At 37.5% G+C, this 16511-nt stretch overlaps 1 protein-coding gene across 1 annotated transcript in view; it reads left to right on the top strand.

Annotated features, from left to right (window-relative positions):
- DHX29 (DExH-box helicase 29) overlaps positions 1 to 16511 on the top strand; it is a 70705-nt gene that overhangs the window by 16547 nt on the left and 37647 nt on the right. The window contains exons 2-5 of the mRNA XM_037798847.1: positions 10678 to 10751; positions 11996 to 12109; positions 12998 to 13127; positions 15816 to 15961. Coding sequence (XP_037654775.1) covers positions 10678 to 10751; positions 11996 to 12109; positions 12998 to 13127; positions 15816 to 15961 — 464 coding nt within the window. The remainder of the gene's footprint in view (positions 1 to 10677; positions 10752 to 11995; positions 12110 to 12997; positions 13128 to 15815; positions 15962 to 16511) is intronic.

Genomic DNA, 16511 nt, shown 5'->3' with positions numbered 1-16511 from the left:
ACCATTATGACTCAGTTCAGTGACTTTGGGGGCCTTATCAAAGATCAGTCGGCCATAGATCTGAGGGTCTATCTCTGAATTCTCAATTCGATTCCATTGATCTATATGTCTATCTTTGTGCCAGTACCATGCTGTTTTGGCAACTGTGGCTTTATAATAAGCTTCAAAGTCAGGGAGTGTAAGTCCTCCCACTTCATTTTTCTTTTTCACAGTGTCTTTAGCAATTCGAGGCATCTTCCCTTTCCAAATAAATTTGATAACTAGCTTTTCCAAGTCTGCAAAGTAGGTTGTTGGAATTTTGATTGGGATTGCATTGAATCTGTAGATGAGTTTGGGTAGAATTGACATCTTAATGACATTTAGTCTTCCTATCCATGAACATGGAATATTTTTCCATCTTTTAAGGTCCCCTTCTATTTCTTTTAGTAGAGTTATGTAGTTTTCTTTGTATAGGTCTTTTACATCTTTGGTTAAGTCTATTCCTAGGTACTTGATTTTTTTAGTTGCTATTGAAAATGGTATCTTTTTCTTGAGTGTCTCTTCAATTTGTTCATTTCTAGCATATAGAAACATTACTGACTTATGTGCATTAACCTTGTATCCCGCTACTTTGCTAAATTTGTTTATTAGCTCTAGTAGCTGTATCGTCGATTTCTCAGGGTTTTCTAGATATAAGATCATATCGTCTGCAAACAATGACAGTTTTACTTCTTCTTTTCCAATTTGGATGCCTTTTATTTCTTTGTCTTGCCGGATTGCCCTGGCTAGCACTTCCAGCACAATGTTGAATAACAGTGGTGACAGCGGGCATCCTTGTCTTGTTCCTGATCTTAGAGGGAAGGCTTTCAGTCTCTCACCATTGAGTACTATGCTGGCTGTGGGTTTTTCATATATGCTCTTTATCATGTTGAGGAAGTTTCCTTCAATTCCTACCTTTTGAAGTGTTTTTATCAAAAGGGATGTTGGATTTTGTCAAATGCTTTTTCAGCATCTATTGAGATGATCAATTGATTTTTCCCTTTTGACTTGTTAATGTGTTGTAATACATTGATTGATTTTCTTATGTTGAACCATCCTTGCATGCCTGGAATGAACCCCACTTGGTCATGGTGTATGATTTTTTTAATGTGTCTTTGGATTCGATCTGCAAGTATTTTGTTGAGGATTTTTGCATCTATATTCATTAGGGAGATTGGCCGGTAGTTTTCCTTTTTTGTAGCATCTTTGCCTGGTTTTGGTATTAGATTGATGTTAGCTTCATAAAATGAGTTAGGTAGTGTTCCATTTTCTTCAGTGTGTTGAAAGAGTTTGAGTAAGATTGGTGTGAGTTCTTTCTGGAAAGTTTGGTAGAATTCCCCTGTGAAGCCATCTGGCCCTGGGCATTTATTTGTGGGAAGATTTTGGATGACTGATTGGATCTCTTTGCTTGTGATGGGTTGGTTGAGGTCTTCTATTTCTTCTCTTGTCAGTCTGGGTTGTTCATATGTTTCCAGGAAATTGTCCATTTCCTCTACATTATCCAGTTTGTTGCCATACAGTTGTTCATAATATCCTCTTATAATTTTTTTAATTTCTTCAGGATCTGCAGTTATGTCACCTTTTTCATTGATTATTTTGTTTATATGGGTCTTCTCTCTTTTTGATTTTGTCAGTCTAGCTAGGGGCTTGTCAATCTTGTTGATCTTCTCAAAGAACAAACTTTTGGTGATATTTATCCTCTCTGTTGTTTTTTTGTTCTCTATGTCATTTATTTCTGCTTTAATCCTTGTTATTTCTTTTCTTGTACTTGGTTTAGGATTGGTTTGCTGTTCATTTTCTAGCTTCTTCAGTTGATCCATTAGTTCTTTGATTTTGGCTCTTTCTTCCTTTTTAATATATGCGTTTAGTGCTATAAATTTCCCCCTTAGCACTGCTTTTGCTGCATCCCATAGGTTTTGGTATGTTGTGTTCTCATTTTCATTCGTCTCTATATATTTAGCAATTTCTCTTGCTATTTCTTCTTTAACCCACTGACTGTTTAGGAGTGTGTTGTTTAACCTCCAGGTATTTGTGAATTTTCTAAGTCTCTGATGGTTATTGACTTCTAATTGTATTCCATTGTGGTCAGAGAATGTGCTTTGAATAATTTCAATCTTTTTAAATTTATTGAGGCTTGTTTTATGTCCCAGCATATGATCTATTCTGGAGAAAGCTCCGTGAGCACTAGAAAAGTATGTGTATCCTGGTGATTTGGGATGTAATGTCCTGTATATGTCTGTGAAATCTAATTCATTTATCAGATTTTTAGGTTTTCAATTTCCTTATTGGTCTTCTGTCTGGTTGATCTATCTATAGGAGAGAGTGATGTGTTGAAGTCTCCCACAATTATTGTGGAAACATCAATTGCTTCCTTTAGTTTTGCCAGTGTTTCTCTCATGTGTTTTGTGGCACCTTGATTGGGTGCATAGACATTTACGATTGTTATTTCTTCTTGCTGAATTGCCCCTTTTATTAGTATGTAGTGGCCTTCTTTGTCTCTCAAAACATCCCTGCATTTGAAGTCTATTTTATCTGAGATTAATATTGCTACACCTGCTTTCTTTTGGCTGTAGCTTGCATGAAATATGTTTTTCCATCCTTTCACTTTCAATTTCTTTGTGTCCCTGTGTCTAAGATGAGTCTCTTGTATGCAACATATTGATGGTTCATTTTTTTTGATCCATTCTGCAGATCTATATCTTTTGATTGGGGAGTTTAATCCATTTACATTCAACGTTATAACCGTGAAGGCATTTCTTGAATCAGCCATCTTATCCTTTGGTTTATGTTTGTCATATTTTTCCCCTCTGTCTATTAATATCCTTTATTGTACCCATACCGAATCTCTTTAGTACTGAACCTTTCTCCAAGTCTCTCTGTCCTTTCTTTGTTTCTCTGTCTGTAGGGCTCCCTTTAGTATCTCTAGTAGGGCAGGTCTCTTGTCAGCAAATTCTCTCAGCATTTGTTTGTCTGTGAAAAATTTAAGCTCTCCCTCAAATTTGAAGGAGAGCTTTGCTGGATAAAGTATTCTTGGCTGGAAATTTTTCTCACTCAGAATTTTAAATATATCGTGCCACTGCCCTCTTGCCTCCATGGTGGCTGCTGAGTAGTCACTACTTAGTCTTATGCTGTTTCCTTTGTATGTGGTGAGTTGCTTTTCTCTTGCTGTTTTCAGAACTTGCTCCTTCTCTTCTGTGTTTGACAGTGTGATCAGAATATGTCTCGGAGTGGGTTTATTTGGATTTATTCTATTTGGAGTTCGCTGAGCATTTATGATTTGTGTATTTATGTTGTTTAGAAGATTTGGGAAGTTTTCCCCAACAATTTCTTTGAATACTCTTCCTAGACCTTTACGCTTTTCTTCCCCTTCTGGGACACCAATGACTCTTATATTCGGACGTTTCATATCATCTATCATATCCCTGAGGTCCATTACGATGTTTTCAATTTTTTTCCCCATTCTTTCTTTTATGCTTTCATTTTCCATTCTGTCATCTTCCAGGTCACTGATTCGTTGTTCAGCTTCCTCTAGTCTTGCACTATGAGTGTCCAGAATCTTTTTAATTTGGTCAACAGTTTCTTTAATTTCCATAAGATCATCCGTTTTTTTATTTAGTCTTGCAATGTCTTCTTTATGCTCTTCTAGGGTCTTCCTGATTTTCTTTGTATCCCGTACTATGGTCTCATTGTTCATCTTTAGTTCTTTGAGTAGCTGCTCTAGGTTCTGTGTCTCTTCTGGTCTTTTGATTTGGGTGCTTGGGCTTGGGTTATCCATATCATCTGGGTGTTTCATATGCTTTATAATTTTCTGTTGTTTTTGGCCTCGTGGCATTTGCTGAACTTGATAGGGTTCTTTTAGGATTTGTAGACCAATTGAAGTCCTTATCTCTAATTTATCAGATCTACAGCTTCGTGGAGTACACTTTCTCTAACTAACCAGCAGGTGGCGTCCACGAGCCACCTGTTCTCCACAAGCCAGTTCTCCCCTGCTTAGCCTTTGTGGTGAGTGGGGGAGTGAGTCTTGTGGGGTCCAATTGGTGTACCAAGCTTGCGTGTGTAGTTGGTGTTGCCTGCCCTGTATATGGGGCGTGTTTCTGGGCAGTCAGGGAGGGGGGGTGGCCCTAACAATGAAATCTCCCTGGTGATCCTAGAGTTTTAAAGCTGCTGCAATAGTCTAATCCTTCAGTTCAGTCCTGCCACAGTATGTCTCTGCCACTGACCCACAAGTCCTTGGTATTGGCATATGGCTCCTGAGACTTGCAAGTGGGCCCCTCTTCCAGGCCGTGCACCCCGGGTCCTCTGTTGAGGGATGACTGTGCTATGTCACAGGTGAGTGCCGTCCCCCCAGGGCAGTTCTGGGCTGCTGGGCTGTGTAGGGAGGCTCCCAGTCTGCTGAAATGATGGCTGAATGGGGCTTTGTTAATTCACACTGCTCTACCTTCCCAACTCTGGAACAATCAGCTGAGGTTGCAGGAAGGCTAATGTCCACTCCCAGTTTTGTGGAGTGTACCTGTTATTTGAAGCACTTCTGTCACACTGGGTTGTCTGGGGCAGCTCTGGGCTATGGGGCTGGCGATGGGCAGGAGTGTTTCCCGTCCACCAGGATGGTGGCTGTGAGTGGACACCCCCCTTTTCTTGGGAAGTTGTGGTGTTTAGTGAATTTTCTCAGCCACTGGATTATTGCCTTTTGTCTCAGAGCTCTCTTAGTTCTGCTCTTGACTTGACCTGCCCAAATTGCTAGTCTTTGAAGCTTTCTGTATTGAGCTTCTTAGAGTAATTGTTTTAGAAAAACAAAAAAGGATTTAAAAAAAAGGGCCCTCCTCAGAGATCTAATGGGTTATTGAAATGCTAAGAGCCAAAGCAACCAGAGCCATTAAGGAAAGGTCCACAGGGCAGAGAGATCAGCTTTTCTTGGGGATTTGCATATGAGCCTCAGGGCCCTTCCCCTTTCTATGTTGACCAGAACTCCAAAAATCCTCCGCTTTTATTTTGGAGTTTTTCGTGTTGTTTTTTTTTCTATGCCTGTCTCCTCTCTGCTGGGCTGGCTGCTCTCAGATTCTCTGGTGTCTGGTCTCAGTCTATCTATGGTTGGAGTTTGGATCAGCAGAATGAGTTTCCGATAAGGGCTGCCACTGCAGTTCTCCCTTCTCCTTCCCGGAGCTGACAGCCCCTCCTCCCACGGGACTGAGCCTGGCAGGGAGGGGCGCGGGTCCCCTGGCCGCGAAAACTTACAGATTTCGCTGATCTCAGCAGTTCCACATTTTCATGAGTGTTGTATGAAGTATGCCCAAAGTCAGATTGCTCTGTGGTGTCCAGTCCACGCAGTTCCTGGCTTTCTACCTACTTTCCTGGAGGAGTAACTAAAACATACAGCTCACCAGTCCACCATCTTGCCCCGCCTCTCTGGTGGGCACTCTTACGCACAATTTAGACAACGCTTTTTAGGTTCTAAAGAATTGGGGTAGCTGGTGGTGGATACCTGAGACTATCAAAATACAACCCAGAACCCATGAATCTCGAAGACAATTGTATAAAAATGTAGCTTATGAGGGGTGACAATGGGATTGGGAAAGCCATAAGGACCACACTCCCCTTTGGCTAGTTTATGGATGGATGAGTAGAAAAATAGGGGAAGGAAACAAATAAACAGACAGACAAAGGTACCCAGTGTTCTTTTTTACTTCAATTGCTCTTTTTCACTTTAATTATTATTCTTGTTATTTTTGTGTGTGTGCTAATTAAGGTGTCAGGGATTGATTTAGGTGATGAATGTACAACTATGTAATGGTACTGTGAGCAGTCGAATGTACGATTTGTTTTGTATGACTGCATGGTATGTGAATATATCTCAATAAAATGAAGATTAAAAAAAAAGAATTTACTGCAATCTTTTCAATTCACAAAATTGCAAACAAAAAAACAAAAAAATAAACCCCACAAAAACCCAAAGTGGTGTTTTTAAAGGAAGTTCTAAATCTCACCTCTGTCAATAAAGCATCTAACTTTGAACTGTTTCTCAGGTTAGTCTTGGTAATGGATTTCTGCTTCCACTCATCCATCTGCACCTTTAAAATGAGGAATATATCTGGGGCTCCCTCAATGAGTGCAAAAACCTCTAAAACTCTGTATTAGTATGCTAAATTTGTGAATGAGCTTACTGTAACTGATCAGGCTCCCAAAATATGCTAAAGACTACTGACATATATTCTCCTTTATGGCCATTGACATGAATTAATGAGTGGGGTTATTAGAATTAAGGTGTTCTAGTTTGTTAATGCTACCAGAATGCAAAACACCAGAAATGGATTGGCTTTTATAAAAGTGGGTTTATTTGGTTACAAAGTTACAGTCTTAAGGCGATCAGGTGTCCATCAACAAAGAGTACCTTCACTGGAAGATGGCCAGTGGTGTCCGGAAAACCTCTGGGAAGGCACGTGGCTGGTGTCTCCTCCAGGTTCTCGTTTCAAAATGGCTTTCTCCCAGGACGTTCCTCTCTAGGCTGCAGCTCCTCGAAAATATCACTCTTACTTGCTCTTCGGGCATTTGTCCTCTCTTAGCTTCTCTGGAGCAAAAGTCTGCTTTCAAAGGCTGTCTCCAAAATGTTCTCTGTAAGCTGCAGCTTCTCTCTCAGCTCCTATGCTTCTTCAAAGTGTCCCTCTTGGCTGTAGCAAGCTCACTCCTTCTGTCTGAGCTTTTATAGTGCCCCAGTGAACTAATCATGCCCACACTGAATGGGTGGGGCCACGCCTCCATGGAAATGATCTAATCAGAGTTATCACCTATAGTTGGGTGGGTCACATCTCCATGGAAACAATCAAAGAATTACAATCTAATCAACACTAAAACATCTGCCCACACAAGATTGCATCAAAGATAATGGCATTTTGGGGGACATAATACATTCAAACTGGCACATTCCACCCCTTGGACCCCAAAATGACACGATCTTTCCATATACATAGACACTCATTTCATTGTAATATCACAAAACATTAAATCATTTCAGTAACAATTGGTAAGAAGAAGATCCCATTAAAATCAATTATAGGTGTGGTCTGTCCAAAAGCAAAATTCTCCATTAGCTGTGGATCTGTGAACTTAGAACAAGTTATGTGCTTCCAATATACAAAGAAGGGACATTCATAGGATAAACATTCCCATTGCCATAAGGAAAAACAGTAAGGAAAATAGTTTAACAGGACCAAAACAGTTCCTAAAACCCGCAGGACAAACTTCATTAGATTTCAAAGTCTGAGAGTCATTAACAGAACAACGTTGCATCCTTGGGGCTTGAGAGAGTGGGAGTCTAAGCCTTCCTAAGGGCCTTTGCGGCAGCCCTTTCCTCTCCGAACACTGGGGTGAGTGTTCCAACATATGCACACACTGGGGAGACCACCTTCTCAGTCCCACCCTCCTCAAATATTGGGGCAGCACCCAATTCTCTTCCATCTCTGGGGCACACGCTCAACCCCTTCAGAACAGTGGGGTGGCGGCCAAGCTCTCCCCAGTCTCCTGGGAATGTGCTCCACCACCTTTGAGGCCTGAGGTGTCAACACCTTTCCTGAACATTCAGGTGGAAGGTCCACCCTTGACCTCCAGGGCAAACTCACCCTTTCCATGCCTGTGACCTCTTGACTCCAGACTTCAACCTCCATGGCTCTGTCATTGAAGAGATTTTTCCTTCGATTTGTTCCTTGTCTGTTCCCTCCAGTTCCGACTGGCAGCGGCTCTGTTTGTAAAGATCTCGCAAAAATTCTGTTGGCTTCAGATGAAGCACACAGGGGTCAGAGCCATCAGGCAATAGGACTTTCCACAAATCCTTTCTGCTTAACTCCTCCAATCTTGGCTTGTACTGAAATGGCGGCTGGATTCCATGTTTGCTTACATCCTCACGTTGGGCTGTAGCTTCTGGGGTTCACCCCCTGGAAGCCCAGAGTTTTTCAGGTCATCAATTTCTGGTTTCTTTGAAACCAAGAATTCATTTCTCAGCTTATCTCTGTCTTCTTGCGTTTTTCTATAAGCTGCAAGTAAAAGCCAGGCTACTTCTATATTTTGCTTGGAGATCTCATCAACTAAATATTTCAGGTCGTCGCTTTCAAATTCTGCCTTCCATTCAACAACAGGACTCAATTTTGCCAAATTCTCTGCCACTTTAAAACAAGGATTGCCTTCCTTCCAGTTTGCAGTTACACATTCATCATTTCTGCTCAAGTCCTCATTGAAAGTATCTTTAGAGTCCATATTTCCACAAACAGGCTCTTCAAAGCAGTTTAGGCCTTTTCTATCAAGCTTCTCACAGTTCTTCCAGAATCTTCCCCTCATCTATTTAAAAAGCCGTTCCAACATGTTTGGTATTTGCAAACTCAGCAGCACCGGCACCCCATTTCTCTGGTACCAGAACCCCTCCTCAGATACTGGGGCAGCACCCGGATTCTCTTCCATCTCCAGGGCACACGCGCAACCCCTTCAGAACAATGGGGTGGTGCCCAGACTCTCCCCAGTCTGGAAATTATCCAACCAAAGGTCTTGTCTACACAAGATTGCATCAAGGATAATGGCTTTTGGGGGGACATAATACATTCAAACTGGCACATACTATGCTCTACTAAGACTAGAGCATAGTAAACTGACCAAACTATATCAGAATTGTTACTCTTTTTTAGTATTCCAGGTAGCCTTGGGTACTTTCTATGTAACGATAGCACTACAATAATTCAGGGAACCATGAATGTCCTAGTTCAGACTGGCCAAATGTAAAAGAAGTTATTTTCAAATAATTCGCAAAAACTTTTTTTTTAAGATATTTAATTATATAAGCTGGTATTGTAAGTCCTTGACTTTTAAAACCATAATAAGCAACACTGAAATTTAATGTTTAGGTGCCTTTCTTAAAATGAATTAAGAAAACAACGCTCCCTATTTTAAGGTTTATAAAAGTAGAGTAACTAGGTATGCCAGTTCCATGTATTATGTCCCCCAAAACACCATTATCTTTGATGCAATCTTGTGTGGGCAGACATATTAGTGTTCATTGGATTTTGGAATCCTTTGGGTGTTTCCATGGAGATGTGATTCAGTCAACTGTGGACAAGACCTTTGGTTGGATAATTTCCATGGAGGTGTTGCCCCACCCATTTAGGGTGGGTATGAATTAAATTACTGGAGTGCTATATAAGCTCAGACAGAAGGAGCAAGCTTGCTACAGCCAAGAGGGACACTTTGAAGAAAGCACAGAAGCTGAGAGAGTAGCTGCAGATGACAGACAGTTTGAAGACAGCCGTTGAATGCAGACTCTTGCTCCAGAGAAGCTAAGAGAGGACAAACACCCCAAGAGCAACTAAGAGTGACATTTTTGAGAAACTGCAGCCTAAAGAGGAACATCCTGGGAGAAAGCCATTTTGAAACCAGAACTTTGGAGCAGATGCCAGCCATGTGCCTTCCCAGCTAACAGAGGTTTTCCAGACACTATTGGCCATCCTCCAGTGAAGGTACCCGATTGTTGATGCATTACCTTGGACACTTTATGGCCTTAAGACTGTAACTGTGTAACCAAATAAACCCCCTTTTATAAAAGCCAGTCCATTTCTGGTGTTTTGCATTCCAGCAGCATTAGCAAAGTAGAACACTAGGTTTTATAAGATTCTAGAAATATTCTGTTGTACAGCAGTGGTTCTCAAAGTGTGGTTCAGGGACTCCAGGAGGCCCTGAGACCATTTTGGTGGGGCTCTGTGAGGTCAAAACTGTCTTCATAATAATAGTAAGATATTATTCACCTTTTTCATGCTCATTTTTTCACTAGTATGCAGCTGCCTAATATATAATACCACAACAGGTTGATGCAGAAGCCAGACATTAAAGAAATTTGCAACACGGCAAAATGTCAGTCTTCTCACAATTTTTTATTGTTTTGGTTTGAAAAATATAGTTATTTTTCACAAAAAGTGTTAATGTTAACATGCAATATTTTATTAAATTTTTAATGAGTTAATACCTTTTTAAAAAAATTTTCCCTTTTAATTATGGTAAATACCAGTAAATATAGGGAAAAGTATTTGGGGTCCTCAGTAATTTTTATGAATATAAAGGGGTCATGAGAACAAAATTTGGGAATTATTTATTCCTTCCTGGTTACTCACTGCTGGAGAAGTGATAATCTGTATTAGTTCTAGTGACTAGAACAGACTTGACAACCTTCAACCCAATAGAAGATGATAGGAACTCTCACTTCCCTTTTTCCTTAGCATCCCACCTTCAAGGAGGAGTGCTTTTCCTTCAGAATTACCCATCTTCTCTGCCAGGAATGTTATATCTTCCTAGGGGTCTCACTTCACCTAGGTGCCAGGAGGAAAAGCATCTGATTAAAGTAATTTATTCAAAAATGTGAAGATGGAGATAGATTTATAGGAAATACAGACATTTGCATTTTTAATAGGATATATTTTATGAGAAGCTGGTTAACCTAGAAGAATGCTGATTGGTAAAATGTTTTAGAATATTTAAAGAGAGACTTGCTAACTACTATATTGAGTTATTTTGGTGAAGTAGGGGAAAAGCTGAAATCAACCTTTTAATATTTAGCAATCTTCAGAGGAAATTAAAATAACCTAATGCATATTAATCACTAAATTGCCTTGACTATTTGTTGTCTGTTATACACAGGTCCAAAAATTTATAGTTTCAATTCTGCAAATGATTCTGGTGGTCCTGCAAATCTGGATAAATCTATTTTAAAAGTGAGTAACCAAGGTTTTCAGTTATTTCAAGATACGTACCCTTTTTTTTTAAAAAAAAAAAAGGTCGATTCTTAAATATGAGTTAATCGCAGGGTATTTTAAATTTTCATAAGCAGTATTCTAAGAGCTAATTTATACCTAATAGAAGTTGATCATAACACATGTGCTGTAAGCTTGTAAAAAATTAGGGAAGGTCTGGATAAGGTCCAAACATCTAAGCATGGCATACATAGCCTTTCAAATCTAACCTAGTGTACCTTTCCAGCCTTCTCTTCTATTACTCTTCTTCTCTTAAAATCTTAGTTCATGGAACATCTCATTGTTCCTCCAAATGCCATATGATGTTATGACTCCAAGCTTTTGCCCATGTGCTCCCTGCCTGGAATACCCTTCTCCATTTGTCACCTCTGTGACCTCTGTGGAGTCCTTCATACCTTACTGGGCCAATTTTCTTGCTTCATCAGCATTTCATATATCTTTTTAAATAATTGCCATGCTGGGTTATAATTTATTTTTTATATGTTCTTTCTGTACTAGACTGTGAACTCCTGAGGTATATGTTTGTGCTTACTTAATAGTATGCATTCAGTTAACAGATAATAAAGAGATGGAAGGTATTTTTGTAGGTAGATGCTTATGTGTTCTTAGGTTAAATTTGTGGAAACAATTCTAGATAAAATGACTATTAAGAGAAATAAGGAATGAAATTCTTGAAGCCAAAAGAATTTGTGTATCCTAATTATTAATTATTGTTTATATAGTTTTTTATTTTTATTTGATAGGCCCCTTTTTTATTGTGGCTTCTATTCTTTCAGACTTTGTGCTTGGGCTGCTTATACATGAAAGCAGGTTTCTGGGCTCCATTCCCAAGAATTCTGATTCAGTATGTTTAGAATAGGACCTATGAAGCTGTCTGTTTGATAGCAACCCAAGAGTGGTCCAAGGACAATGTTTTGAGACATATGGCTTGGAAAAACTTATATAGAGTTTTTTTTTTTTCCTCAGTATATGTTATCTTGTTGCTGTTTCTAAGTCCCATTTTTTCTTAAATATATGTTAGGAATGTGGTCAAATGAATGATAGTCCAAAATGTCATGATTACTGTATTTGATTTTTAGCTGAGATTTTGGAATTGGTTGGCAAGGATATAGAAAAACTGTTATTTACTTTTATTTATGTAATTATTAAATATTATGGTTTAATAATTTAGCTTCTAATTAATATGACCTTTTTGGCCTCAACAGGTGGTAATTAATAACAAACTAGAGCAAAGGATTATTGGGGTGATCAATGAGCATAAAAAGCAAAATAATGACAAGGGAATGATTTCTGGGAGACTTACTGCCAAAAAATTACAGGTATTTTGCAAATCCTTTTTTATTCCTTATTTTCAGTGAAGAATTTTTAAGACAGATTAACATGTGAGATAAAATGACTTTTTCAGGTTCCATTGAGATTTCAAGTAGATCATGTTTCCATGTGTAAGAACACATTAAAATGGCTATATGGAAACTAAATTACACTCCCCAAATTGTATTATTGAGCATCTAATGTGTTAGACCCTATGCTGGGCACTTTGCTTACATTCTCTCTGATACAACAATCCTATGAGATAGGTATGTTTGGCCCCATTTTTTGAAAAAAGGAATTGAGATTTGGAAAGGTTACATAAAGTATTGCCAAAATTATTCACTAGTAAGTAGCAGAGTAGGCAGAGTCTGGATTTGAACCAGTTCTGCTTGACTCCAAAAATTGTGCTTTAGAAAGTATATTAACATGCTTTATTTTCTCGTATAAAGATGTTTGTTGCAGCACTAAGAAAAAGAAAGAAAACATCCTAAGTGGTCAGCAATAGGAAAATGTTTAAATTATGATGTGTCTACCCAATGGAATATTATGTAACTATTGAAAGTTTCTAATAAGTTGGGGAAATGTTTACATTACATTATAATGTTAAGTGAAATTTGTTTTTTTAATCATAGAAAAATGATTGAAAGAAAACAATACACTGTTAACAGTGTCATTAGATACTGAGAATATGAGTAATTTCAGTCCGTCTTTTTATTTATCTGTACTTCCCAAATCTTCAGTACAGTGAGCACATTTAACTCTTCTAACTGAAAAAAAAAGATATTTTTGAAATTATTTGTTTCAGAGTTTCTAGTTTAAAATTAATGGGGTTATAAATCAGTAATGAAAGAAGAAAAAATTGACAAAGGTGACTTTTCTATATTTCCCTTTTATAGGATTTATACATGGCTTTACAAGCATTTTCATTTAAGACTAAGGACATTGAAAATGCCATGACTAACACCCTCTTACATGGAGGTGATCTTCATTCTGCGTTGGATTGGCTTTGTTTAAACCTTTCAGATGGTAAGCAACATTGTCATATGTTCCTTTCACTTTCTAAAATGTTTTGAAATAGTTTTAGTATATGTGGTATTTATCAACTTTTTGACTCATACTTAAAAATTTTTCACTGTTATAATTATTTATTTTTTTAATGTTCTCACCTTTTTCTATTCTTTTGAGTATATTCTCCTTAAACATTGTAGGCCATGCAAGGAAAAATTACTTTTTTGTGTGTTGCTTTCAATTGTTGGTAGACATCTTATAATGCACTTCATACAACTCTTAAATTCTGAAAGTTTGCTAATCCTTATTAATGAGGAAATTGGTAAATCTAGAATGCAAGGTATATTGCATTCATATGCTGTATTTTCCTTTTTTTTTTTTTAACTCTCCTAGGGCAGTTGCAATTTCTAGTTCCATGAACTATTGGAGTATCAATGAATTAGCCATACATATCCAAGATTTTCAAGGATGTGTGTAATGCCAAACAGGCTGTATTTCTGTTCCTGTAACCTATTAGGCTGTGTCTCCTGATTTTTGGTCCAGAAAAGAGGGCCTTGGATAAATAATACTTGATTAAGCAGAGGGTCAAGGTTGTAATCTTTGGCAAGAAACTGGAGTGCAAATAGCTTGGGTAGCTATGATAAGCAAGCAAAAAGTGGGAAGGGTTAAGATCTTTTTATGAAAATTTAAGAGCCTAACATGATGATGGTGAAATAAGTGGCCAGATGGAGGTGGGCTATCTATGATGTGATGTGTGTCCACTTTTAGTTGGACAGTAAAACCAGATTCATCACAGGATTTCTATTCTTAGAATCTGATTTGAGGTAGAAGAAAATTAGGTCCTCTGTGCCTAGGCCAAAGCTGTGTCAGATTGTTATCATATAAATGTTTGAGAAAGAGGTGTCAAGTAATCTTGCAGTTTTTTTTTTTGAGCCCTGTAGCACTAGGTACTCCAATGATCTGCTAAGTAGAAGCCTTACTTGTACAGTCACTAAGCCAGATTCTGCTACTCCATCTTTTTTTCCAAAGCTCCCAGAAATTTCAGCTAGGCAGGGAACTCTCCTTATGAGTGATCTGCATTCTCTCCCTTTTCCTCTGTCTCTTCTTCACTCACCTACATTTGGTAGATAGAAGATCTTGAAAAAATCGATAATAGCTCTTTCTCATACACTACTGTTAGGAACAAACATGGATATATTTAGCCTTTCTGGAAGATATTTTAGCAGTATGTATGAACCAGCAGTTCTGCTTTTAGAAATTTATCTTAATGAAATAATGATGTGACAAGATTTATTTTTAAGGATGTTTATAATAATAAACTGGACATAAAGTTTTCATAATGTGTTTAAAGTTCTAAGCATATAATAAACTTTACTGTGACAAAGTGATCTGTTCGTTTAGATAACTGAAATTTTTCATCAAAATTTTATGAGATTAATGAGCTAGGGTTTGAACATTGCTTTATTATAAAGAAATTTTATTTGCACAATTTGTACAAATTGTCATATAGTTGGCAAGCAATAAATGTTTCTTGCATTTAATTGAGTAGCATTTGACCTGCTGTGTCGAAGACAGAATTCAAAGAATTTTTGTGAACTTTTATCGTTCTACTTAGCTAGAATATTTAGTTGTAGAAGTAGAAAACAGAGTAGAGTACAATAAAAGTAGAAGAGATTTGTAGCCACTTGCTAAAGAAAATTTGGAAGATATAAAAAGAAATCATATATTTCAACTTAAAGAGTATAGAGAACAATTTGAGAATGAAGGGATTTAGATCTGTATGAATATGCGAAGAATAGCTTATTGTTGGATTATTAGTTTGGTTTGGTTTTGGTGGTGGGTTCAGAATTAACAGTATTTTGTTTCTTTGTGTTTTTCTGATTATAGAATTAATACATGCTTATTAATTAAACACAATTAACAAACCATCAAAACCCAGGAAAGTATAAAAAAATAAAAATCACTGGTAACCACTCACAGATAACTACCATCACCTTGATATTTCTAGCCAGCCAGTTGTTCTGTGCATGTTTTTGCAACATTTACTATTTTATATTCTTTTTTAACTAAACCTACAGCATTTTTGCATATTATGAAAAAAAAATGTTCATATATCATTATATAATAATAGTGAGATATTTGTATTCTGGGCATAGAGTAATTTATCCAACTGTTTTGGTATTATGCATCTAGTTAATTTTTAAATTCTCACCCTGAAAGTAATGTTGTATTACGCATTTTTTTGAATAAAACTATTCACATTTGGGATTGTTTACTTGAGACAGATTCTTATTAGTGGATCAAAGGATGTAAATATTTTTAAGGCTTTTGATTCACATTGCTAAGTTGCTTTCCAAAAAGGATTTTACCAGTGTACCTTTTTACTAACAAATTAAATTGTCCCTCTCTCTACCTCAGCAACATATAATGTCATTTTGCTTTTTAATATTTGCCAGTTTAATCAGCAAAAAATTGTTTATCAATATTTTACTTTTTAAAATTTTTGTTATTAAAATATTTTAATTTGTACCTTACTCATTACTGGTATGATTGAACATATTTTTCATTTGTCATTTATATTTCTTCTTGCATTAATTATTTGTTGTGGTCCTTTGTGCAGGATTTTTCTGTATGCTTAGTGAAGTATTTGTGTGTTTTATTTGTTACATACATATTTACTTTTAACACAGCTTCTTTTATTTTAAGATGCACTTCCTGAAGGATTCAGTCAGGAATTTGAAGAGCAGCAACCTAAAAGTAGGCCAAAGTTTCAGTCTCCTCAAATACAAGCCACTGTTTCACCTCTATTGCAATCTAAAACCAAAAAACAGGAAGAAGACACTAAGATTAAGGTAATAAAAGAATTTAACATTTAAACTTGTATAAAGTCACAATGAAGCACATGTAGCAGTTCATAAGAGTATAAATATTAGGTTGGTATAACATTTCTTACTAATTGGTTTGTCAAATCTTTCTATCACTGTCTATTTCAGTTATCTATTACTGAATAACATACAATCCCAAAATATAGTGGGGTAACCCAACAATTTATTATTTCTCATGATTCGGCGATCTGGGCTGGGCTTAGCTGGGCATTTGGCTCTTCCATGAGGTATCTGCTAGGACTAGAACATTCAAAATGGCTTCTTTATTTACATGACTAGCGATGTCTTGAAACAGCTGGAGGCTGGAGGACCAGGCATTCCTCTCTCCACGTGACTAGCTTGGGTTTCCTTGCAAAATGGTGGTCTCAGGGTGGTCAGACAACATGGCCTCTGGCTTCCAAGAGCAAGTATTTCAGGATGATCAGCCCCAACGTAAAAATCATTTTTGAGCCTCTGCTTGTATCACTCTTGCTAATGTTCCACTGGCTAATGTTCCAAGCCCAAATCACTGTGGAAG

The sequence above is a fragment of the Choloepus didactylus genome, chromosome 11 (assembly GCF_015220235.1).
Source record: "Choloepus didactylus isolate mChoDid1 chromosome 11, mChoDid1.pri, whole genome shotgun sequence".
Taxonomy (NCBI): Eukaryota; Metazoa; Chordata; class Mammalia; order Pilosa; family Megalonychidae; genus Choloepus; species Choloepus didactylus.
The sequence above is the reverse complement of the archived record's forward strand: the minus strand, read 5'-3'. Positions and strand labels throughout refer to the sequence as shown.